We start from the raw sequence: 27,746 nt of genomic DNA on the forward strand, positions 1-27,746 counted from the left end.
ACAAGTACATCTTAAATTTGTGGAATTTGCAAAAAAGCAAAAATACGGATCAAAACAATATATAATCGGTCAGTTTACCACACATATTTATGCCCGCGGAATGCCGTGGTGTTTTAGAGTGGCTCTTATTTTGTCGACACAACCACAGTTTAAATTGATGACAATAAAATTAATAATAAAGCAAGACATTTTAAATATGCCCGTACCGTCATGAATTGATTACTTTGCAGACAGAAAATTCATTTTTCGTTGAAAAAGTCGGCTCTTTCAGCAAGTGGTGTTACCGCGGCGACTGTTTGACATGGATTTCGAGGCGGTAAAGGCGGGTGGAAATAAACAATATATTAATTATTGTAACGATCTAAAATAACAAGCGCCCGTGCTTGAATAAGGGCCGGTTTGAATAAGGGCCCGGTTAATGATTTGGTTAAAAAAAATATGGGTCCGGGCTATAAAACAAGCAAATACGGTAATCTAAATTCCCAAATCCTGGTTTGTTCTGTTTTTAGTTAGTCTTTTACGCGTGTCAAGAGGAATTTTTTGCGTATGTCTGATTTCAATATTTTCTTTTAGATTTTACGGTCAGATGTTGACTGGCAATCGCTGTCGGAAGAATAATTATTTTCGGCACCCTTTTTTTTTTGAGTTTTTATAAAATAAAACAATATTGCAATAAACATAATTCATCAATAACAACAACAGTAATTCGACATAATATACATCAATGACATATTGCAATATTACTCTGACTATATTGGGAGAACTCTCCATTTTTTTTTCAAATCTAGTCGGCATTATGATACTAGATGTTTTATGTAGGCCAGGGCGCCAACATGCGAATTTCACAACGCCACATTGTAAATCCGCTAGGTGGAAATAGCGAACAAGATTTTTCATTGATTTGTGTTATTCCTCAAGAGGACGTTGTTCGTTTTTAGGTTTTTATATAATTTCTAACTTTGCTCTCTTTTCTACCGCTGACCGTCTCTGTCGAGCATAATAGTTTATAACTACAAATATTTTGTTGTACTGCAAAAGTGAAACTGTTTGTATTGTCAGATTGTGGAGTTCAAAATAAACTACCGGTACCGGTACCGGTACCGGTATCTATCTGTAATTAGGAGTAAATAGAGAGAGTAGACTCGGAAATAGGGTACCGATACCGTAAATGTTGTCTGTTGTAGGTATTCATTCTGGAAATAAACTTATACCGGTACAGTTATACGGTACGGTACCGGTACGTATCTACCGGTATAACCGGTCTTCAGTCTGCAGACCTGGATATTTAGGAAATAAAATTTCAAGACCAGAACACACTGGCAGTTTCAATTTTTGCTTTAAACAAAACCAATTAATAATCTGTTTTCCCCCATTTTGTTTCCAGTAGGCTACTGCAGTATGTAATAAGATTGCAGAATTAACTCTGCATGCTTTTAACCAGTTAGCAATGGATGATTATATGAAGTTGATGAGCATAGCAGAAGTGTGCTCTTTGACCGAAAAAGATGACGCAATTATGGTTTTATCATTGGGAACATTAGTAGATTACGATCCAGTCACAGATACTGTGAGATTATATGATTCCCATAAACGACAATATATCTTACTCGATGTGTCCGGAGTTCCCACCAAATCATTCTGTGGAGAAAAACAACTTTATCAAGTCATTGGACGGTTTCGTTACTGCTTGGTTAAAGGTCTAATGAATGTCAAATTGCAAGTACAGTCATTGGTTCTCAGAGCTGGTGCGGAATCGGCCATGTTAGACGTTGTCAAAGAATTGCAATGTGGGTTTGTTGAGAAGTATTTAAAGCAATATTGATGTGAATATTCAGGTTTACTGGTTTAAGCGGTGATGCGTGATGGCCAGAATATTTGTTACCTGCTTATTGCTATTGTAATGCCATCAAAGAATGCAAAGTTGATTTGAGTGACTGATACAACCCTTTTTGAGCGATGATCTGTGACTTGTCAGAATATTAAATATTTGTTTTCAACCTCGTATAGAGCGAATCAAGAAAATTGTAGCTTAATTTAGTGTTGAATATTGAAATGTCGATGCATGCCTTTGAACAACTCAGTATAGCAGTGTTAATCCTCGATACAGTATCCTTACAGTCAATCCGCTACACAAAGTCAAAGAGTAGTTGAATCAACTATAACCTTTTTGGCCATAAGTTCCATATGTGATATACCCTGCTATGGTTTTGTTTATTTATTTATTATAGTATGATTTACCGGTTGGGTAATCATAAGATATGCAGCAGCTAATTGCCACCCTCTATATAATCTGCTGTAATCCTGTTCCATGGTTTACTTGATCTGGGGATTATCAAAACTGAGTAATTATATGTTCTACAAAATCATGAATTCAAAAAGGTGTACAGTGGAGTAGAGATAAAAATCGCTTTGGTTAGGTTTTGTCTCTTTTTAGTTATCAGATTTTCTGGGTTTGAACACAATGGCCCTAATGCCTAACTGGTAATAATCAGGTTCAAAAATATTTTATCTTCAGTGGAAGCTTATACAGGGCCGAATGAAATAAAACAACTGTGATTTACACTTTCCACTAAAGAAAATATTGATTCATACATACATAAAACCCCGTACTTATCAATCTCAGCCAGAGTGAAAGAAATGGGTAAGCAATGCCACACTGGTAATATTCCTGAATAACAGTAGGTTTTTCTTTTAGATTTCTTGAACATTGGGGATTCGCTATCGAACAAAACAGGTTTCAAATATTTATTTGTTCTTTACATTTGTAAACTGATCTTTCTCTCTTCATAACTTATAATTTATTAATGAAGCAGATGGTCATAGATCTTCTGAATAATTAGTCAAACAATCAATTAACTGCAGAATGGTTACTGTGGTATTCACAGAGTGTAATTACACAGCTAGTCAGGAACAGATGTACGGAATTTTTTTTGCAAAAATCTCTGAGCAAGCTCGAATGTTGAGAGTTATTGAAACAGTACTCCCGAAATATGCGTACCAAGATGGCGGACACCGGAACGTAGTATGTGTACCAGGTTAGGGTTAGGCCATGATTTCAGGTACAAATACTACGGGAGTCACTTGGCTTGTCTCCGAACTCGTAATAAAACTAAAATGAGGAATTGGAATAAATTTATGGCCTAACCAGGTACACATACTACGTTCCGGTGTCCGCCATCTTGGCTCACATACTACGGGAGCGCCATTGAAACTATCAAATTTGTGTACGGAATTATGTTTAGTGGATACTGATTGACCTTGAGTTTGTGAGAGTTTTGCTAACTGGTTATACTTTCTGTGTTGTTTATTAGGAATGTCTGAGCAGTCCATATACATTTCTTTCGTTTTCTCTCATTTGCCCAGGCAATTTGTTTTGAACTTTTTTTTATATTTTCTCAGGAAGCCTTAGTTTAAACTATGCATAATATTCATATACCTTTGTGCCAAGCGATGTTGGAGTGATTCCAAGGTGTCATCCACATAGTCAAGTGTCTGGGAAGGTAAATAATGTATTTATTTTTGATAATATTGTAATTCGAAAATTTTGTTGACATTCATTTTTCTGATAACTTGGGAAATATTGTAACACATTGGCTGTGGACATATTTTCAAATATATTTGAGTCAGAATCTTGGGCTGGAACAAAAAGTGCTAGCAAACACGAAATATCTTTCATTATTCTGTTAATCAAGATGCATTACCGGTTCAAAATATATTTGATATTCCGTGTTTGAAAATATTTTTTAAGAATGTATAATAATAACCAATATGTATTCTGTGAAATAAATATCTTTTCTGAATGTATTTAGAGTAGCAGACAGTTTCGAACACTTCTTATATCACCAGTCTGACTCAAGCCTTTCTTCAACTCTGCAATCTTTTTAAAACTGTTTTTATGCCCTGAATTCCCTCCATTATTTACCTCTTCACTTTATTTCCAGCGTCTCACAATGGGCAACAAAGCCTCTTACAACCAAGTTCCGATAGGTGATATGAGTTCGCCATCGTTACATGCAACCGATATCAAGAAACCAAAGGATGCTTCACAAATACCAGAGAATGTCGGGGGTAAGAATTTGCGATATTTATATTACTAAATCAATATTTGAGAAAATGAAGCATTTAAATTATACCTAACCGTTCGTACAATAATTTCTTTTATTTATCATTGCGTTCCTGTGTAACAATGTTTTAATTTTTTTTCCTTTTAATTAACTGTGGTAGTCAGAGTGACAATATTTGGGCGCTAGACTAGACCGTGTGAGCATCGCACTTCACAAATCTCGGGTTCAAATTCCTTCCAAATAATATGCTGCCTTTTCTATATCAGGAGATATAGTATGCTAGTATGTCTTAGCCCGAAAGGAAGGCGTGACTAAGCTTCATCATGTAAAAAACTTTTTTATCTCTCATATGCTTTCTTGCTAATTCTTCGCATGTGGTGCGATTGCCTTTGCGCTTGGCCAGACCATGTTGGAATCGCAGTTTACACATCTTTGGTTCAAATCCCTGTTTCCTCAATGACCTTGTGTATGTTTTTGCTCAGAACGAAGGCATGAATTGTGTATTTTAGCTCTCTTACGCTTTCTCTGCTAATTCTTATTCTTAACCCTCTCATCGCAGGTTCTGATCTTATGTTTGTATTCCACGAGACAGAAGATGACTCAGAGGAAAGGGTCGTTCATGAACAGATTAATAATCAGAGAAATATTGATAAAGAATTAAAGTACACAATCACTCTGAATGATAAGTAAGTATGGAAGTCAAATTTGTGAATTAAATTTATTCACAACTATTTCATAAGTTCCAGTAGGTAGCAGTGGCCTATTGGTTAGACCTATTGTATTTACTCGCATATAAATTGACCCCCTAAAACGGCAATTTATAAATGGTTTCCTACAAGTCGACCATAAAAATCGTAGGCTTTTATCGTGAGAACTTAGCATTGTTCGATTAATAGCTGTTGGAATTAAATTAACATAATTTCATTTCGCTTGAGTGTGTTCAGAGTTATGCGCGTATAAGCCATCCCTTTTGTTTGGAATTTTATTTTTGTGCTCTAAACTCTGCTTATTATGCGAAGATATACAGTAATTGTGTTGGCATATCCTGGGCTATTACCATGCTGTTCACATAAGCCAGGTTCACTAACTTGGATTGACAATTACATTAAATTATAAGAGTGGCGGTCACAGTTGCGTATTTCTTCCATGGCGGATAAAAAAAATAGTGTGGAATGCAAATAGAAAGTGTTTCAAGTGCACGGCCAAATTGCTGAGATAAATACTTTGTTTTTGTGTTGGTAGAATCACATTCACTGACATGTATGGATAGGGCCCTCTAAGAAAGCTCAATTGTCTGTTGAGCTAAGGTTCCGACTGCCAGTCTAGTATAGGAATACTCAACTAGTTAATACTTCCAAAAGCCCAGACTTCATGGAATTGTGAATTAAAATACTGGCAAAGTAAGAATTAGTCGTACATGCAGTGATCAAATATTTATGGATGTCATACATGTAAGCAAAACCGCTGTTTAGAAATGGAACTGGAAATACATTTTAAATACCTTAAAATAGGCGTTGTTATCTTATAAGTGATATCAATGAAATACTAAATCATAACTTATTCTCCAGACTGATATGTGAAAGGCTGAACCATGCAGAGACGACTGATATTAAATCTTTATGCACAATGCTTCAACCAGGTGAGTTGTATGTAAACGAGACTGCTTTGAATAATTACCATAATTACATTCTCAAATATTATTTCCTAATATGGAACTCTAAATTTGTTCAAAATTGAGTCTGTTCACTGCCACACTAGCCTCACCCCATCATTCCATGAATTTAGGTAGGTGAATGTTTTACTATTGCAACGACTTATTTATGCCGATATATTTCAGACACATGGATTTTAGATTGGCTTATTTTGAAGCAGTGTTTTATGACTATTCATAAATAGGATGTAGAATTAGTCATTGCTAGGCCAGTCATCAGGTGTATTTTTGCGTCGCCAGTTTGCAGTCTGATGTAATCATTATTGTAAAATGCTCGTCTGACGTTGCAACATAAAATTTTTCAAACTGTGATGCAAGACATTCGGACCATTTAATGCTGCTGAAATCATGTGTGAGACTATATTATGGGACTAGGGCTTCTTGGCCCGAGGGCCAAATCCGGCTCGTTGGGTAATTCACTCTGGCGCACCTGATGCTGCCACAACCAACTTAAACCAAATTTTGATATTTTACCTAAAAAAGGAAGTAATTTTTTAAGATTGCCATTAAATTTAGTTTTTCCATGAGGCATTTTGTTTTCTACTTTTGTAACACTGTAAATATTGTTCTTAAAATGTAACTTTTACGTCACACTTACATGGCCCGTCAGTCCAGATGGGCAAATTTTTGGCCCCTGGTTCCAATAACCTTGCCCACCCCTGTGCTAGGGTGTTGTGCAATTGTATTTCATTTGGCTTGTTGTTAGTAAGAAATAATTTATCATTAATGATTTACCGGGAATTTTAATACTGGCATTAGAGTAGATGTTGCTCTGCTCTGAGTTTGATTGAAATGGATGGCGAATTACTTTTTCAATGCTAAAGGTTGCTGACCCGTGGATAGATATTGCCATGGGTATGCTTGAATGTGTTTAATGTAAATGAACTAAAATTTATTGCCATGTAATAAAGATTATCCAAGTGAAAGGAGATTATGTTATTTCTATTCAAATTAAGTCATTTAGGGATTTAAAATTTCTTGGTTCATTTAACAAAATGAAAGAATTTAAATACGACTTAGCCTACAATAGCTCTCCTTTACTTTTGATATGGCAGCTTGAATTGAGTTTTTGTATTTATCTCTGTGGAGGAAGAAATATAAATTATTGTCTGCTGGTTGGTTATCAAGTCAGGTTGGGTCTGAGATTGATCCGCAAATTCAAATGCTTTTTAATTAATACTACTCGAATATTCATCTAACGATATCAGAGAGGGCAGTTATGATCTTCTTATAATTATCAATATGGGTCTCCATAGCTTCTGAGTGAGTGTGTGTAACGCACAACCACGATTCTATATAATTTAGGCCCCTCTTATTCACAGATGAATCTGTGGGTGTGTGTGAAATTAGCAAATTCACACAGGTGATGCTGATCAGGTGATTAATTTAGTGGCCTATAACCTCAATCTTTAGTTAACACTTAGTTTATAATTAATCAACCTTTAATCATCTGTTTCGCTCATTTAGGTGACATCGTTGAGTTTTGTGCGGAATACCACACCCACCACTGGGTGGTGTATGTGGGTAACTCACAATGCATCAGGTTGAAGGCGGGAATGGTTACTGAGGAAGTTATAATGGTGAGTAAACATTCGTTTATTTGAATGAATCGTTTTAACAAGTGGCTCAAGTGTATAGATCCAAGGGTCATTTGAAGGGACATTCCAGGTGACTCTACGGGACAAATCCAGAAATTTTGCATGTCATTGCCAGCAACAAGTTTTATCTCATTGTCCAATGTGGGTTGAACAAAACTGCACAAACCACAATAGTCGCACGTAACTTACTTGGTGGATGTAAAATATATAGTAAAATAAAGCGTGACACTACAGGACGGCACGGCCACCATGCATTAACCTTTCATTGATGAAATTCCACAGTTGCTTGGAATGGCCATGAAGGTGTTCCCATGAATTAAGATGAGATGTCAAAATTTTGGGTGAAGGTGTTATAAGACTAAGATTAAATTTCGACGCTCCATAAGTACGTGTACCAATATAGAGGTCACTAATTTTGTTCGCCTATTTTTTATCAAGTTGTGTGAAGGGTCTGAAACCTATTGGCAGGGGGTATATTCACTTGGCTAACACAGACAGTTCCCGAACTAAAATAAGGAAAATCAGAATAAATATTTGGCCTAACCCTAACGCTGGTACACATACTACGAAATGACCTAATATTGAAGTACTGAAATACTAAGTACTGAATACCCTAGTCTCCTAGCGACTTCAACCTACTCAAAGTACTGTCAGTTTCGAACCTATAAGTCATAGAAGAATGTGATTTTTGCCCTTGAACAGAACCTTTTTTGAAGTGGAAGGAATGACAAATATTTCATCTCTTTTTTTTTATTCTCAGAACATCCACCCAGACCGAATGGCGAGGCTTGTGAATGGTGTTTATAAATTAAAGTCATTGCCGATACATCAGGTGAGCAGGTTTGAATTGTTAGAAATAGAATATGTTTAAAAGATTTTGCTCAAAGCAATGTCCACTGAAAATTAGGCAAGAATCATCTCCGAGCAGAGTTAGTAGTTTCACCACTGGCTCTTTCCTTGCATATTAAATTTGGCTTGTGCCAGAAAATTGCTGAGCAGGGGCAAAGCTTTGAGTGCCGGACTCTTGAAAAACCATGTTATCCGGCCCCCGACCAGACCAACTAGCAGGTACAGTCTAACTTGGCATTCAGAAATTTCAGACCCCCCCCCCCTTCAAAAACTCCTGGCTGCGCCGCTGTTGTTGAGTTTTGCCATTCAGGTTGTTTTCAGCTTCTCCACTGGTAAATTTAACTGTGCGTCCGGGTGCCCAATGGTGTTCACTCAAAGTAAATTATGTGCGTTTCTGTGACGGTCCAAATGCAGTTTGGTAGTGTTCCTGTAGGAGATTATTACTGGTATAAATATCGACTAAATACCCTACCATTGAAAGATATCTCATTTGCCATTGTCATCAATGTGCCGTAGCCCATATGCGTGTGAATACAGCTGTTTTTTTCAATAATGTTTATTAAGAGCTGGTTGAAAACACAACCAAGTGATGACCTCGGTGCCCAAACCCTAAGACCACCACTTCACCTAAGGTGCTATAAATTGTGCGAGCAATGCTGAACAGGAAAGAGTCATCAATCAAAAGTAGACTCTGCAGTCTTGACTCGAACATGTCAAACCATACCGAATTGATCTGAATAAGTTTCCTCAATGATCGCCATCGGCCATGAACGGTGTATCTTCATAATTACAAGAACCAAGTCCACTAAAAATTTTTGTATTAGTGTATTCTTGTCTAGAGCCTGATATTAACATGAGTTTTGAATGTTTCTCCTCCCGCAGGTTTGTCATGCAGCAAGGACACAGCTCGGCAAGGATTCCGTTTGGCCGACGAGTGAATGCTTTGCAGCTTGGTGCAGGTTTGGTTGCCCGGAGTTCATGAGTTCAAAGTTGGAGATAAAGGATTTGGATTCACCAAAGGTAATGGGGTTTGCTTATATAGGGTGTCCATAAAGTCTTAAAATTGCGAAGGGAGTTTATCAATATCATATATTGTTTTGGCCCCCATAGATGTTAAGTAAAAATACTTGAATGTTTACTGCAGGGGTCCTGAACCTACAGCCGGATCTGGCCCGCGGAGTAATATAATCCGGCCCGTGACGCTTCGCTGAATTATAGTAACAAAACAGCCGTTTTGACGATTATATTCTTTAGACTAAATTCTATTATAATCTAACAAGTATATAATTCACAATTACTCGTTTAATTAGCATATAATTAGATTATAATTAGAAAAATGGCAACAAAACGCAAAAAAAGTTGATGCTAAGTGCAAAGGGGTCAATGGCGCTTGAAATATTTAAATGGAATTTTATGAGATGCAATGAGAAAATAAATCTATATTCTATTCGAGAGATTTATCGCAGCTTGATTTTCATTATAAAAAGTATCATCTGTTCGGTTTTCAACTTCCTAAAAATATGTGCGCCCGCCAATGACTTGCAATCCTTAATTTGGCTCGCAAGCGACAAAAGGTTGCCGACCCCTGGTTTACTGAATAGAATACAACAAACCTGGTTAAGATTTATTGAGAACTGACTTCATAACAAAATTGAAATTGCAAAATAACTATGGACATCGTGTAAATAGGCAGAGAGCGAATCTAATAAGACTATTTAATCTATATCAGTTTGTTATAAACCATTCAAAGAATTAATTTATTACCTACCGTACTTCAAGTTTTTTCCCTGCATTTTCCATTAATTTTTTGTATTTTAATTTTTCCCAACAGGCGGAATCCGGAACAGAGAAATGTAAGATTGACATTTATAATGATTTTGGAGAAATTTCAGAAACAAAACATTTTACGAATCTTGTTGAGTTGATTAAGTACAGGAGAATGAGAGAGAAAGGCAATAAACCATGACCGAACTATTGGAGAGACAATTCAAGCATCACAATCAAAATGAGAGAGCAATAGTGCGTGACTGTTTCTCTTTTTTTACTCAATGCACTTGTATAGGACTCAAGTTGTGAATTTCCACTGAATTTTTTTTCGATTTTTATTTCTTTGAAGCCTATAGTATGATACGATTTTTCCCCGCTGGTGGCGTATTGTGCTTAATGATGTTGTCGTCCCAGGTTATCATTTTTTAAATCTTCGTACCCGCCGTCTATAATAAGTAGAAGATTTATGTCTTTCTGAAAACAGAGCAGCCAGTGGCGACTTTGCTTGAGGTAAAACTATGAAATCTTTTAAAGTAATGAATTTAGATATAATTACCAGGAAGATTTGACGCAATACCAAGGCACGATGTGATGAAGGTTATTCAAACAATTCCTGATCTTACCAGTTTTGCATGTTATACTATAGCAAATACTTGAAAAACTATCCTAGACCAACAGAATAGTGATTTTGCTTTTCCAATATTGTCTTTCCCATCAAGTCCATGTATCTGAAAACAACTGGCCAACCAATCCCATACCTGACATGGACTGGTAACCAGACGAGAGGCAGTTATTTTTCACATGATTATGCCGACTTATCGACTTTCATCTCCCCACGGGATAAATATGTAAATCTTATCATATCTCAAGTAAAGCTCATGAGTTGCTTCTTACCAGGCATGTGATCGCTATCTCTAATCCGGACAATCTTTTGCTGTCAACATAGATAGGAATAACATGATTTTAATTTCCCCATATTGTGTGTCTGCTATCTCAAGTATTCTACCTATATATTGCAGAGTTTTATGTTTTTATCTTATTAACTTTTTTATTGTGGCCATTGCAAAGTTTTATGTGTGCCTACTGCGCTGAATTTCAGGTTTCGACTGCCAATATATGTTGTAATCCAACCCAATCCATTCATGTATATCCACACACTCTAACTTTTATGGCCGTGGACTCTTATTTGTGAATCTTAGTTTTTACGTTCCCCCATGGATATTCGTCCGCAACGCACAACCAAAAATATAGGCGGGATTTTTGATTGGAATTAATTATTAAAGATTGATCGGACTCTTTTCAGTTCCCCCTGTGCAGTCCGCAACCCCAGTTTGTAGAATATTTTTATTTGAAAATTAGGGATTTCAAGTCATCAGACACGCCAATAAAAACGTACGATATCTCAACTGATAACAAACAACACTGATAAAACGATGATTTTTATATTTATGTTAATTTAGATATGATTAATATGAAGATATAGTGATTTATGTAATTTTCCACATGACTTTCCCAATTTAGAATATATTTGAGATTCGAAAATGTTTTTTTGGAATGGTGAAATATTCAGTTTTGGCAATCCCTGCCAACTGTTCTCTCTCAGTTTGAAAAGTTTTTCTTTAACTCCCGAGAAAACTGTACTTGGTTACCAAAACTCCTGTGTTTGCAATAACCGTTTTTTTTTATCAAGTTTTGTTAGAACTTGGAACCCCGTTTCTAAACTGCACTCTCAACTCATGTTATTAATTGGACCTTATTTCATTGAAACATTCTTGAAACATTTCAGTTTTTGCACGATCCAATGCTTTTTGCACACACACAATCGCACAAAACCACTCAATTATCAAACTAACTTTTTTGAAAATATATCCATGGCACTTATATCATGCTAAAATTCGTCTATCCAACTTTTCTCTAACAATGTTGTAGTTTCCCTAACATAATGTCAAGTCCTGTCTTAACATATTCATTGCTATTTATATGTCAGGGCCATTTGTAGGTACTCCCTAAGTATGTGTGCCAGGTCAGGGTAAGCCATAATTTCATTCCGATTTTCCTTGTTTTAGTTCTATTACGAGTTCGGGGACTATCTGTGTTAGCATTGTCCATAGGTTTCAATCCCTTTATACAACTTTATGTAGAAGAGGTAAACAAAATTAGTATACTGGAACTCATACTTCATGAGCGCCCATTTGAAGCTCTTACATTATCCGCAGGATAAAACTCAACCGTAACCACAACAACCTGTCATCAAATTTTTTGTGCGACTTCGGCGCTTTTTCTGACCAAGTTTTATTCTTTTTATTGGTACATTATTTCTGTTACTGTATTCAAATATTTCCGCTGTATCAAATTGTATCCAAGTTTGGGATTCTTGATTTATTCTCAATTTATTTACACAGAGACCTAATACTAGAATAGTAGACGTTTAGTATTAATCTGTACCTCAGACCTCACTATGTTGATGGTACTCCCGTAGTATGTGTACCAGGTTAGGGTCAGGCCATAATTTTATTCCGATTTTCCCTATTTTAATTCTATTACGAGTTCAGGGATTGTCTGTGTTAGCCAATAGAAAACACCCCCCACCCACAGGTTTCCAGGTTTCAGTCCCTTCACACAACTTGATGTAAAGTAGGTGACGAAATTAGTTACCTCCATATTGGTGCACATACTTCTGGAGCGCCGTGTAGACATTGTATAGACCTTACATCAATCTCACCCAGACCAGAAAAACCCGTCTTTCTATAAACAAACCATCTTTTATTCACCAGTTCTACTTTTAGTTGGTTTGACACCTTGCTTTGCGCAAACTTGCAATATAAGATTTTGGTATAACTTTTGTCAGTATTCCACTATTATTAGTTCAGGTGGTTCCCCATATAGGTCTGAGCACTTTTAAGTGGCTTTTTTATCAGTGCTCTACCTAAGTTGTGGGATCGCGACCTTGTTTTGCAACTTTAAAGGCAAGACCTTTCAATATTCTGCATTCAAATTCATTGAAAGAATGAAATATATATTGCTTTGGTATTTACAATCTAATCTATTGTGTATTTGCTTATGATAAAATAATCTACTGTTGCTTGTATATTTATGATCACATAATGTATTTATCTTACCCAGCATTATTACTTCATAATGTATTTGGCTTATTATTTATTATATTAACCCCTTATTGTCTTGTCCTGTCATTTTCTTTTTAACCATTTACAGTGTCGTGGCATTCTAGTCTAGAAAAATTATGTTTTTAAATTTTAAATTTTTCAAATGTTACAGGCATTTTAGTCTTTTTAGTGTGATTTGTTGATTTAAAAGCTACCCCCACTCCAGATAGAGAAACTTTTGACTCCGATTTTTGAGAAAATCGAATTTTCATGACAAAAAGTTTGTTTGTACAGTTGTGTGTTCACTTAGGCCTATTTGTGTTTTTATTCTCTGACAATCTTTTTTATTTGTGCAATATCTAATACACGACATTGTAAACAGAATGGAATTGTCAACTGGTGGAATGGGGGGAGGAAATCCGATAAGATGGCTAATTAATGCAGTCAACCATCTGACTGGGAAATGTACAATATTTTATGTATAGATGATCAATTTAGCGAACTGAACCAGCTCTTCAATATGAAGTATATATATATTGCGAACAAGTGTAAAAAATGGGTACTCCCGAAGTATGTGAACCAAGATGGCGGACACCGGAACGTAGTATGTGTTATAATGTGTACCAGGTTAGGGTTATGCCATAATTTTATACCAAATTATTCTTATTTTAGTTACGAGTTTGGAGACTAGCCAGGTGACTCCCGTAGTATTTGTGCCTGAAATTATGAACTAACTCCAACCTGATACACATACTACTTTCCGGTGTAGACCATCTTGATTCACATACTTCGAGAGTACAAAATAATACAGTCAACCATCTGACTGGGAAATGTTTGTTAATTTGTGTATGGATGACCAATTTAGCGAACAAGCATAAAATATGATATTTTTTGCTGTTTTGCTGATGCTCTATGAATACTATTTTTGCTGAATAGTTCTACCAACTTATGGTTACCAACTCTATGGTTAACCGATGGGCTTGAGTGGTTAACCGTTGTCAGTTTTATAGAAATACACTACAGCGTATATTCGTAGAAGTCTATAAATCATCATTTCTCGTTCACAGCCCGGTTCCAGTTCATTAGTTAAACTATTTTAGACACTAGACGAGAAGTCTTAGCTCGCGAAACATAATGAGGGAATAAGTATTCATAGTAGGGATGTCCAAAACGAATAGAATATTCGACCGTTGTCAGTGATTGAGATACGCGTATATAAGTATAAGTCAATAGATCACCATATCTCGTTATGCGAGAGACTCACAGATGCCCCTTTAGTCATTCATGATTCAAACCGTTTATTAGAAAACTGAACCGCCGACATTAAGCGGTTAACTGTGGGTCTACAAATGATTAACCGTTGTTAGATGGTTTTGTAATGTAAAACTTTCGGTAATGTACAGTCACAGAGTAAAGATCAAACATTCTATAGTCAACCGTTAGCCTTGAATTGTTAACCGTTGTCACAATCGAGCTGGGAAGGATATAAATCACCATAACTCTTTATGCAACGGCCTCACAGATGACTCCAGTTCTCGTTATTCATTCATTATTCAAACCAATAATTAGGAAACCAAGGCGCCGGACGACCGGTAAAGGAATCGCATTTCAGTCAAAGGATGAGAATTCTATTCACTTGTCGAATTTCAGATCGTGGAGTTAATGAATTAGTAAATTCATTGTCTTTCATTTCGTTCTAGGTAGGGAACTGAAGGAGCAAGTTTATTTCCATTCTCAAAGAGGATAACCTAATACACACTCATGAATATATAAACAAATAAATGTTTTCCGTGAATGTAACCCTTTTAAACAGTGAAAAGGGTTTTGGAAATTTGTTTCGGGCATGGAACATCAAGGATAGGGATGGCGGAATCGAGTGTGTATTCGATTACAGAATCGATTCTCCGCGGAATCCACTAGAATCGATTCCGATGCACTGAAATCGATTCTTAAGGTTAAAACTTGGGTTGCAAACAATGTGTAACGTTTTGTGGCAAGTCTTTCACATATATGTACAAACTGCTTTACTGCTATGCTGAGTTGGGTATGTTTTTTTGCTAGAAGACTCTTACGTTTATTTATTTCATGAGCCTCTGTGGATTCTCAGCAATTCGTTTTTTTGTGCGATTTTGTCTACTGTGACAGATTGAATACCCATACTACTTAGTTTTGGCTTTCTTGTCCGTCCATATATCTGAACATAACTGTCGTGTTGGATTTCATATGGCATTGCTTAGGTGGGTATGTTTTCTCAGCAAGATAAGTCGAGGAATCGAGATTCGGAATCGAAAATTTAGGAATCGGATAAGAATCGAATACTTGTAAGTAGTCATACTTAGCATCCTTACTCAAGAAACGTTGCTGAATCTTATAAAAGAAAGTCGCTAGCTTGAGTACCGCCAAAGATGATTTATTTAATTTTTATTTTGTTCAAATAACTGTCGCACGACAAAAATAAATATCTGAAATTGACTGGTTAACTAATTCTATTCCCAATATTTACTGGACGAAAAGTGGCTGGCTATGTGATTTGGACGTCTTATCGGCCACGTATTCCTCACTCATGGGATAAGTATGGAAACCTTATCCGGAGTAGAAATAAACAAAACTCACATTGACAATCTTAATGCGTAAATTGATGCCTAAATTTTACTCGGAGAAGGGTTTCCGTTATTCCTAAGTGACCTTGCTTTTAAGCGCTTGAAAAATAATTTTCAAGCAAGGCGTAATTTTTGCGAGTTCTTCGGATACTTGGATGACATTTCTGTTTATTTTCTGTCACGAACTCTGGAAGCTGCCTTCTTATGTATATTTATTAGGCTGCTCTATCGTAAGGGATGTCCTGGCGCCTCTGTAAGGTTTCTTCGTCCGCGAGAGACAGATAAACGGTCAGTCATACGCGAGAGGAAGTAGCGGCGACTCGGGGAGATAATTTATTGCCAAGTTCGATGTTGGCGCATTCCAGCACAATTGGGATTAAGATAAGATTCTTGATGGTTTTCAAATTGGGCGATTAAAGCCACAACAGCCACAAATAAGCTCTATCGCAGAGGATGTTTTGGCGCCTATGAACGGTCGCTCGTCTTCGAGAAATGGAAAATTACCCAGTATACGTGGGAGCAAAGCGACTCAATTCAATTGCATATCCTCCAAATATTCCAGAGAGAAATATTGGATTCGATTCTGAAATCACCAGATACTCGAAAATGCGATATGTATAACTTGCTATGCGAGACGTAAATAAATATTCATTTCTGCAACAACACGTATTCATAATTCATGCAGCGGGAAATTCTCTCTTCTTATTTATTTATTTTGACGAGAATATTAAAACAGTTTGTGGATACATGAGTGTTTGGTTACAGTTTCACGAGTTTAGTTCCAAGACGGAAGCAGAGAGGAGACCGCAGAACTGTTGATTAATTAGTTAGAAGTGAGAATGAATACTGAGGATCGAAAATTTAATTTTAAAATTTTTAAAATGAAATGCGTCCTTATTAATGTTTGAAACGTGTTCCTCGAAAAATTTTCAGTCATCATACTCGGTTAGCTCTCAATCGTTCACTGTCAGTGTATATGAAAGAGTATGGCAAAGATTATGTGCTCCAGAAGTGTGTGTACCAATATGGAGGTGACTAATTTTGTTCGCCTAATTTACATCAAGTTGTGTAAAAGTACTGAAACCTATGGACAGGGGGTATATTTACTTGCCCAACACAGACAGTCCCCGAACTCGTAATAGAACTAAAATAGGGAAAATCGGAATAAATTTATGGCCTAACCCTAATCTGGTACACACACTACGGGAGTACCAATGTTTAAACAAGAATTTCAGTTATATAGGATTCACTACCCCGTAGCTGTTTTACTGATCGTACTGCTTCAAGTCTCGCGCCAATTAGCATTTGCTATTAAATAAGGCAATACGATAATATTTTATAGTCCGAGTAGCAATTGGCAGCTCGGTGGTCAACCGTAATTTGGTTGCAGTTTAGTTAGATAAAAACGGCCTTTAAGAGTTTCATTTTTAGAATTTGGATTTTAACTAGAAAGGTAATATGACGCCCTCTAAATTTCACAAATAATTTGAGGGATAAACAAATTATAGAATGCCCGCCCCTCTTCCCATACCTGAGCACGCCTATTGTTACGGCATCCACCGCCATCAAGTCCGTGCACTTGAAAAGCTATCTATTCATATGCCTGACGTGGATAGATAATCGGACGTGACGCCGCCATTTCGTCATTCTCTTTTCCCCGTAATAAATATGAAAATTCTATCAGTATCCTATGTCCGTATCCGTATGTGGTTCCAGTATTTCATGCAATACTTGTAAACTTGACGACATTTTTGAGAGGCTCGATTCTGGTTCATGTAACGAAAGCAAAAGTACATGGTTATCGGTGTCTTGTAAACAAACATAGTCAGGATCGCATAGATATGAAACCATAGAGAGTAAGTCTCGCTTCAAAAGAGGTGGTTTAAGACAGCAACGCAGAATAGGATCCCTTGGGGTAGATTTCGCAATCAAGAAAGTGCATGACAAAATTTGGCCGTTCACCACATAACATTTAATTTACTCTTTAATTAATATAATCTCCGGTAAGTATTGTGGATTAGATAAATCATACGGTACCGTCAATATCAGTGGTTTCAAAACTCCAATTTTTTAAATACGATATTAGGACCTCGGGTGTCGCTACTCGATAACCAGCTTTGGTTCCCGCGACTTCCCTTCCCCAGTAAAACTGTGTAATTATCATAATCTAGTAATTTGTGATCGTGTGATATATTTACTGGTTTGAAAAAATAAACTTGACATTGTCGATCGCAATGTCCTCTGGTGCACAATTGCTGTTTTTTGAACCACGAACACTGTGATAAGTCTAGTCGAGTTGTTTCTTTCGCTGGCCTCGCGTTTTCTCTGGTTGTCTTTCTACATTTTTATTTATTAAAGGCCAGCCCGCTACTTCTTTCTAGCAATATTATCAGTGATAATGGGCCACCAGTATATAGTCGTAGTTTTTTCGGTATCTTTTTATCAGTTCTATATATAAAATTTTATTTTCGAAGCAATATAAAACCACCCATTTAACATTCACAGATAACTTACTTCAATAGTTAAATATTTCTGAATGTGTCTGCTGCACACTACGCCATTACATAGAATATCTGGATAAAAGCATGGGATCGGCTGCTGGAAAGCATGGCGGTGAGTTTTGGTGATTATATTTTTTAAGTTCGTTTTAATGTTTCATTTTTGATTTCCTCTAAGAATTTTCGATTTTACCTTATGGGTGCGGTTCTCAAACTTTTTTTAGCGCATTAGAAGTATGTGTACCAATATGGAGGTAACTCATTTTGTTCGCCTACTTTACATCAACATGTGTAAAGGGATTGAAACCTATGGACCGGAAACTTACTGAAAATAGGAATAAAATCATGCCCTAACCTTAACCTGGTACACATACTACGGGAGTACCGTTTTTGTTATGATAATTTTAATTATACCAAACTTGGTTTTGTGAGTGTTCTGATGCTTCTACCCGTTATGAGGACGTATTCTATACCAAAATATAGAATTCTGGGATTTGTTAGCAAATTGATATCTACAGGGAATATATTCAGTTCTTTGCAATGATTAATTAAAAATGATCTTGGCACGTCAGCGCGAGAAAAATATTCCATTAAATGTTGGACGGTTTCGTTTTCCCAGCCAGTGTCGTGAAGTCGTTCGTACGGCTCCAAATTATCAGGGAAAAACACACGTCGCACTCACGCGAAAGAATGCTGCCTTCAAATAAAACTCAATTTTGTCATCGTTAATATGTATTTTATGCTTTAAAGTTCGTAAACATGTAGGCTTAAGTAATAAAATGCAAAGCAACAAAACGTCATAACATTTACACTTAGTTATCCAATGAAAGGTGTGCAGCTGCTGTTCTGGACACATTCAAAGTGCGGTGCTATGCTTGAAATGCACGCGCATATTTGTCTCTCTACGCTCAAACGTGAATGGTATTTCCAATTCTGTTGCGATTTGCGTGACACCACTGGCAAAACTCCAGCTTCGCAGAGATAATATTTTGCAAATGACAAAAGTAAACGGTGCGCTCCTTCCTACTTTCGGTTATTTAAAATTGAAAATCTAAGGAGGTGTGTTCACACACTTTCGGATATTCCAAACGAGTATTTGTCCAAAGATTCAATTATTTCACAAGGCTAGTGACTCAGTTAATTCATACGACTAAAAGTTTGTTTTTATATTGAAACCTGATTTCAGGTCGTCATATTGTCCAGTATCGTTTGTTGTAAGCGTTCGAGAATTCTCGGCATGGGGAAAATAGGTTGCGTATACCAGAGATTCCCAAACTCGTCGCAACGAATTATAGGGGTTACAACGAGTACGCTAATTTCACACAAAGTACTATATCAATTGTACTATTTTAGACTTTTGATTTGAAACGCTAGTGAAAAAAGCGAAATCTCACGAGGAGCGGCGTGCTTGCATGACAATGAATTTCATCGTTAGACCCGATTAGCAGCGGGCTACGCGGAACAGGGGGTCGTGAAAAATGTTGATGTATTGAAAGGGGTCGCGCGAAGCCTCGGGTCCAATTATGCTGGTCCATACTTTCGGCAAAATACTGTTTATAATGAAAAACAGGTTTGTTTTTCGCTGGCCTCACGGAGTTTTCGGTGTTATTTCCACAATTCTGTTAATTTTCGACATGCACTGAGCAATCGTGCGGCTTTGTTTGGGAACCGATGAAGAACCTGTTTATCGAGCATCCTTGTACTCCGTATATGCTAGTGTGACGAAGCTTCTGTATCGTTCATTCGTTCCCTGTTTTATTCGATGATTATTCTTCAGTCATTGTCTTGAATTGCTCTCGTGTATAGTCTGTAAAAAGATTGCGACACATTACAAACTGAATGTTCAAATTATGAAATATTATTTGAAGTCGAGTAGGGTAAACTCCCTGTAACTCATTTATCAGCATTAGTTTGAATTTTATATGATTACCTTCCACCCCCTAAAATAAGAAGGGTCTTATATCAATTTTATTATGGAAAATAACACTGGGGCCTCTTTTTGGGGGATTTCTTTCGTTTTCATTTATAAAAATAAAATTACAAAGTAGAGAGTTACAAGATTTTTATATACCGGTATATAAAATGAAAACCGATATACCTCTTGCTATGGGGAGGGCTTTTATTGAAATCATTTTAAATCCAGACTTGGGCTTATTTTTAGAGCAACACGGCATGTCAATTGTATAATATTCGATCCATTCTGAAACAAGTAGCACATTGCGTCATTGTAAAAAAGATCATGAGATTATGAGTCGACAATTTAATAATTTCAAAGCAATAGTTACGTAATCATCGCTCAAAATCAAACCAAACATAGCGATAGAATTGACATTTTTAAATGGGAGATAAGAGAGCTAATGAGGCGGCTATACTGCCTATACACAGGGATTCCATACCGTCCTTATTTCTAAGCTTTTTTGTCATTATTTTTGGCTTGCGCCCTATTTTTGGCTTGAGTGTCCTTATTTTGTATTATTTGAACTTTATAAATGAAGGTTTGTTTTGTTTGTTTTATCGCCAAAGCTCTTTTGTGGCATCATAAAAGCAACAGAATCTTATTTGGAACACAAAGAGGCAAGGCACAGATAGGCATGAAGCATTACTAGTGTGGCGATCCTTGAGTTTTGTCGTGGTGGTGGTTATTTTAGCCTAAATTTAAAAATGAGCAAATGTAAGAACGTTTTTCGTGATGAGTACGGGGAAGAATTCAAAGGTAAACGAAGCTGAGGGTGAGTGTACCGCACACTGTCGCGTCTGTAATTGCGACATTAGCCTGGAGTTAATAGGAAAGCCAGCTATTTCTGCTCACAATGCAGGAATTTTTCTAGCCGTCCTTATTTTGGGTTTCAGATCGATGGAATCCCAGATACATGTAGCAGGCCATGCCATCTCGTCTTATTACAAGTTCATGCCGGGTATAGGAATAGTCGATTACTTACTTATTTCGGATGCAGACTTGAATGCATTCCCGGTATTTCCACTTCATGTTAGGATGAGATTATTTCGATTATTAGTAGCGGAGTCCGACTATCACCTAAGTAGACCGCAACCTATCTGTAATCAAGTTTATAAGCCAAATCGGGTAAATCAGCTAGACTAAAGCGTGCACATAGCATTTATTAAAGCCATTGAATGCAGTACCGGCAAACTTGAACTTTTTGACGCTCAAAAACAAGGTTGCCTTAGGCAAGGTTGCCAGAAATGAATGGAGTGACTGAGTCTTCAAAATCAACTTCGTCACCAGTAAGAGCGATTCGATAAAGCTTAGTGTTCTTATCCATCACTTTACGTAATGGATAGAAATGTTATATATAAATATGTATTTCTATTTCATAAGAGAATTTATATTTGACAAGGCCACGCACACTCACTCTGAGGTAAAAGAGACGAGTTTTCACTTGTACTCTGCAATGAAATTTACAATTGAAACTGGCAACCTCACTTAGCTCATGTATAGCAGAAGATTAACATCTGAAAAACCGTCGATATTCTTCAACATCTTGGTGGCTCAGGGGTCAAGATCAAAGTCCCGCTAAATGAAGGACAAGGGTTCAGGCCCCAGCTATGGCGGTCCTTGTTGTGGGAGCTTACACTGCTTAAGTTGGTTATTCTGTAATTGCATTAGCTCTTATGGGAAAATAAATCTAGCGAAATAAGAAGGGCGAGCCCGAAGGCGATTAATTAAAGTAAGGCAACAATAGGTGCGAAGGGACATAGCGATCTTAACTGTGCGAGCTTCCACTGCTATAGATGGCCTGTAGTGAAAATGCATTAGGTCTTATGGGAGAATAAATCTAGTGAAATTAGGAGGCCGGGCTGAGAGGCGACATCTTGCGATTAAGAAAGTAAAGTTAGACGGCGATATAGGAGGCGAATGGACATAGTAATGAAAGGCCGCTCTCATAAGCGACAGGATTACTGAAATGCTGGCAGGTTACGGCTTTCTATTACAATCAAGTCCATGCATCTGAAACAAATAACTGGCAAACTAATTTCTAATCTTAACTAGAAACCGGACATACGTCCATGGTACACTATTTGACTACACCGCCTTGTCAGTTTCGTGTCCATTGGATAAATTAAGCGCCATACAAAGTTACGAATAACAATAATACTTGCGCGGTGTCGGGTATAACATACTTAAACATAGTACTTGGTTTCGGCAGGGCTGGCCGTATGCCATCGCAACCTGAGTGTCGGCAGTGGTAATTTGGGTGATATGTACACCGTATTTCACGAACTATAAAGCGGGCCGATCTGTAAGGCGCAACCGGTACAGTTACTTGTTTTGAATGTGGGCGATAAGGGGTGCCCGCGAAGTATATGCACCAAGATGACGTACAACCTGAACATAGTATGTTTACCAGGTTAGGGTTCCGGTTGTGCGTCATCTTGGTACACACACTTCCGGAGCACCCATGGAGCACTACCTGATCCATACATTAGATTTGACACACAGGCTTATTAGGTGCGCAATCAATTTTTGCGAAAAATTTATTTGAAGCAAGACACACGGTGTGTTTAACATTAGCGCTGGGCGATAGTACGGTTTTCTTTACAATTAAAATCATGCATCTGGAACAAATAACCGGCAAACTATTTCTATACCTGATATGAACTAATAACCGCTAAGGAAACCCTAGTCACCATATGATGAAGTCGTATTCTAGGCTTTCCTCATTGTGATAAATAAGAAAATCGTATCCAAATTATATAATGCATTTCCTAAACCCATCCTATTTCATTTTCCTAAGCTTATCAAATAATGTGCATAGCAAGTGTGCTTATGAGCCTTAACATATGAGAGGGTTAGAAATGATTTGAAAGTTTGAATTTACAGCGCAATCCGTATTCCCTGACTTGATAATTATGGAATTTGCTTTGGTTACTTTGATCTTTTGTACAAAGCTCCCGCCATCAACGTGCGATCTGAGGAAATCATCTCTGCCGCGTTTAAAAATACATATTTAGCCTAGAAATGAATTCAAAATTCGAATTACAACTTAACCCTAACTGGATAATTACTCATTTTTTTAGCTTTAGCGGACCTTCGTACAAAAGATCCGATTTTATTTTTGTGTGCGATGGATTTTTTATAACTTCAGCAGTCAAACATTTCCGAACTGCGAAACAACCTTTGAGCAATATATATAGAATCGCTTATACGACATTTATACGCCATTACATGGAATATCTGAGTAATACATAAGCATGGGATCGGCAGTTGGAAAGCATGGCGGTGGGTTTTCATGATTATAAGCTTTAAGTCTGTTTTACGTTCCATTTTTCGGTACTTCCATATTGTGTGTGTACCTGGTTAGGGTTAGAACTTACTTTTATTCTGATTTTTCTCATTTTAGTTCTATTACGAGTTCGGGGACTGTACATGTCAGGGCTACTCAACTATTTTTACCAAATGTCTGTTTAGGACCTTCAAAATTACTTGGGTCCGGACATTACAGAAAATTTATTTCATTAGATAAACGAAACTTCAAATGCAATATTAAATCAAATACAAGAGCAATGAATGGCTCGCAAATATGTACACAAATATCGCTCATCGGTACCAGTACGACAAACTGTATAGCTGTGTATTTAAATTGTATATATCAGAATCATCTAAAACTATAAAACAATGCTTATGCAGCCAAAATAGCAGACGCGGTCCAAATTAAATGGTCGAAAGGTCTGGATTCGGACCTCGGTCCACCAGTTGAGTAGCCCTGGTCTATATTAACCGAGTAAATATACCTCTGCCCATGGGTTTCAGTCCCTTTACACAACTTGATGTAAAATAAGCGAACAAAATTAGTTACCTCCATATTGGTACACACACTTCAGGAGCGCCCATATTGGTATACACTTCTGGAGCGCCCATATTGGTGAACACACTTTTTGAAGCGCCCATATTGGTACACACACTTCTGAAGCGCCCACTCTCAGCCATGATTTTTTCAAATATTTTTTTTCGAAACTTTATGGCAGAGATTCCCCGACTTTTCATTATAATTTTTACTTAATGGCGCCTGTATCAGACGCAGTTTTATGCAACAGGACAAGGATCGAGCATTTGGGTGTTCAAATGCTTCCCGTTATGATGACGTATTTTAAACCAAAAATAATAATTCTGGGATTTGTTAACAAATTGATAATATTTACGGGGAATATATCCAATTCTTTGCAATGCTTAATTAAAAATCATCTAGGCACGTCATAACGTGACAATATATCATTAAATGGGTCGTCCCGGAGTATGTGAACCAAGATGGCGGACACCGGAAGGCAGTATGTGTACCAGGTTGGCCATAATTTTATTCCAAGTTCGGGGACTAGCCAAGTCACCTTCGTAGTATTTGTACCTGTAATTATGGCCTAACCCTAACCTGGTACACATACTGTGCCTGCCATCTTGGTTCACATACTTCGGGAGTTTCAATAAATGTTCGACGGTTTCCAAGCAAGTGTAGTCTCTTGGTTTAAAGTCCTTCGTACGGCGCTAAATTATTAGGGAAAAATTCACGGCACACTCACACGAAAATAAATGCTGCCTTAAATAAAACCCAATTGTGTGATCGTTAATGTGTATTTTACGCTTTTTAAAGTTTGTAAACATTTAGGCATAAAGGATAAATTGCAATGTCAATAACACTGGAAGTTTGCTTTTATAGTGAGATCTGATGTAGGTAGACAAATTGTTCGCATAACTGATGATCACTCGAACTTTACTGTCCTATTATGCTATTCCATACTTTCGGCAGTATACTGTGAATTTGCGAATCAGGGTTGTCCAGTTGCCGATAAAAACATTTTCGTTTTTAACTTCCAGATTGTAAGAGGTCATAATTTGTGTTTTTAAGACTGAAAAACAATCGCCCTTTTCGATGATTTTCACAATTCTGTCACATTTCTGGACGCACTGAGGAATCGTGCGGCTATGGCTGGGAACTAGTGAGGAACCCGGAGTTTATCGAGCATCGTCCCAGAGCTGCAGGTGCCGAGCCTGTACTCCGGCTGGTGTGACGAAGCTTCTGTATCGCTCCCTGTCTTGTTCGATGATTGATTATTCTGCAGTCATTGTCTCGATCTGTTCTGGTGTATAGTCTGTAAAAATATTGCGACACATTTCACACTGATGTTCAAATAATATTATTTGCACTCGAGAAGGGTTAACCCACTGTAATTCATTTATTAGCACTAGTTGGAATATTATATGACTACCTCACATATGCCAACTATATAGGGTGTCCATAAAGTCCATAAAAAAGTTTAAACTGCAAAAAAAATTTATTTATCCATACCACATATTATTTTGGCTCCCACAGATGTATTATATGAAGTAAAAATACCTAAACAATTACTGAATAAAAAACAACAAACCCGGTTAGGATATATTGAGAACTGAATTCTTAACCAATTTGAAAATGATTGTAAATTTGATTGTAAATTGACGTTGAAAAGTGACACCCTGTATATTATTAAAGCATTCTAAAAAATTGTAGCCTGTTACGTCACTGTAACAATTATCATCAGTTTATGAGTCGACAATTCAATAAGTTTGAGTAATAGTTACGTGACAGTCGCTCAAAATCGAACCGATAATAGGGATATGATTGACATATTTAAATCGGGATTGAAATATTTAAATTAGGGGAGACGAAAACCGGTGAGACGGCTATACATGATAGCGGGCCATGCCATCTCGTCCAGATACCAGTTCATGTCGGGTATGGAAATAGTCGATCATCTACCTATTTCAGATGCATGGATTTGAATGCAGTCCCGGTATTTTCCCTTCAGCTGGGATGAGATAATTCTGTTAATTTTCGGGGCGCACTGAGCAATCGTGCGGCCTTGTTTGGGAACTAGTGAGTCACCCAGACGTTTATCCAGTAGGGTAGGGTTAACTCCCTAGCATTCGTTTGAATACTATTTGATTACCCTACATACCCTGATCCCCGAAAACAAGAGAGGGCCTCATGTAAATTTTCTTACGAAAAATAACACTTGGGCTTATTCTTGGGAAATGTCTTATATTTTAATTTATCAAAAACAAAATGATAAAGTATAAAATTATGAGATTTTCAAACATACAAAATATGAAAAACGATATCCACTTTCTCAATAACTCGTTTTTATTCAAAATAACTGATAAACATAGATTATTCAAAAAATGACTAAACATTTAAAACGTGTTGGAGAGATGTTTTTCTTTCGACTAGGTCAAAAAAATTTTGCCCTATCTACTAGGACACTAGGTCTTATATTAAGAGGAGTGCTGATATTGAAAGTATTTTTGAAAATCCATGCTAGGTTGTATTTCCGGGGAAACACGGTATGTAAATTGTATAATATTAGAACCATTCTAAAACATGTAACCTGTTACGTCATTATTAAAATTATCAGATTATGACTCGCCATTTAGCAAATTCAAAGCAATAGTTACGTAACCAACGCTCAAAATCAAACCAAACATAGCGATAGAATTGGCATTTTTGAATGGGAGATGAGAGAGCCGATGAGGCGGCTATACTGCCTATAAATGTAGCAAGCCATGCCATCTCGTCTAATTACAAGTCCATGCCGGGTATAGGAATAGTCGATTACTTACTCATTTCAGATGCATAGACTTGAATGCATTCCCGGTATTTCCACATTATGTTAGGATGAGATTATTTCAATTATTAGTAGCGGAGTCCGGCTATCACCTAAGTAGACCGCAACCTATCTGTAATCAAATTCATAAGCCAAATCGGCTAAATCAGCTAGACTAAAGCGTACACATAGCATTTATCAAAGCCATTGAATGCAGTACCGGCAAACTTAAACTTTTTGACGCTCAAAAACAGGGATTGCCTTAGGCAAGGTTGCCAGAAGTGAATGGAGTGACTGATTCTTCAAAGGCAACTTCGTCATCAGTGCAAGGGAGTAAATGAAGCTAAGTGCTTCTATCCAGCACTTTACGCAATGGATAGAAATGTTATATATAAATATGTATTTCTATTTCATAAGAGAATTTATATTTGACAAGGCCACGCACACTCACTCTGGGGTAAGAGAGAGGAATTTTCACTTGTACTCTGCAATGGAATTTACATTTGAAACTGGCAACGTTACTTAGCTCATGTGTAGCAGAAGATTAACATCTAAAAAAACCATCGATATTCTTCAACATCTTGGTGGCTCAGGGGTCAAGATCAAAGTCCCGCTAAATGAAGGACACGGGTTCAAGCCCTAGGTATGGCGGTCCTTGTAGTGGGAGCTTTACACTGCTTTAAGTTGGTTATTCTGTAATTGCATTAGCTCTTATGGGAAAATAAATCTAGCGAAATAAGAAGGGCGAGCCCGAAGGCGATTAATTAAAGTAAGGCAACAATAGGTGCGAAGGGACATAGCGATCTTAACTGTGCGAGCTTCCACTGCTATAGATGGCCTGTAGTGAAAATGCATTAGGTCTTATGGGAGAATAAATCTAGTAAAATTAGAAGGCCGGGCTGAGAGGCGACATCTTGCGATTAAGAAAGTAAAGTTAGACGGCGATATAGGAGGCGAATGGAC

At 37.1% G+C, this 27,746-nt stretch overlaps 2 protein-coding genes across 2 annotated transcripts in view; both read left to right on the forward strand.

Annotated features, from left to right (window-relative positions):
* The first annotated feature begins 1,380 nt into the window (after positions 1 to 1,380).
* Positions 1,381 to 13,477, forward strand: LOC120334051 (uncharacterized). Its single transcript, XM_039401506.2, has 8 exons — positions 1,381 to 3,500; positions 3,942 to 4,068; positions 4,624 to 4,750; positions 5,633 to 5,703; positions 7,243 to 7,355; positions 8,134 to 8,205; positions 9,105 to 9,242; positions 10,054 to 13,477. Exons 2-8 carry the CDS (start codon positions 3,951 to 3,953, stop codon positions 10,186 to 10,188), a joined length of 774 nt encoding a protein of 257 aa, XP_039257440.1. The 5' UTR covers positions 1,381 to 3,500; positions 3,942 to 3,950; the 3' UTR covers positions 10,189 to 13,477.
* A 4,786-nt stretch (positions 13,478 to 18,263) lies between these two features.
* Positions 18,264 to 27,746, forward strand: part of LOC120334036 (unconventional myosin-Ic-like) — a 64,486-nt gene continuing 55,003 nt past the window's right edge. Inside the window, exon 1 of the mRNA XM_039401481.2 lies at positions 18,264 to 18,306. Within this exon, the coding sequence (XP_039257415.2) occupies positions 18,279 to 18,306 (28 nt within the window). The 5' untranslated portion in view covers positions 18,264 to 18,278. The remainder of the gene's footprint in view (positions 18,307 to 27,746) is intronic.

The sequence above is a fragment of the Styela clava genome, chromosome 15, assembly GCF_964204865.1.
Source record: "Styela clava chromosome 15, kaStyClav1.hap1.2, whole genome shotgun sequence".
NCBI lineage: Eukaryota > Metazoa > Chordata > Ascidiacea > Stolidobranchia > Styelidae > Styela > Styela clava.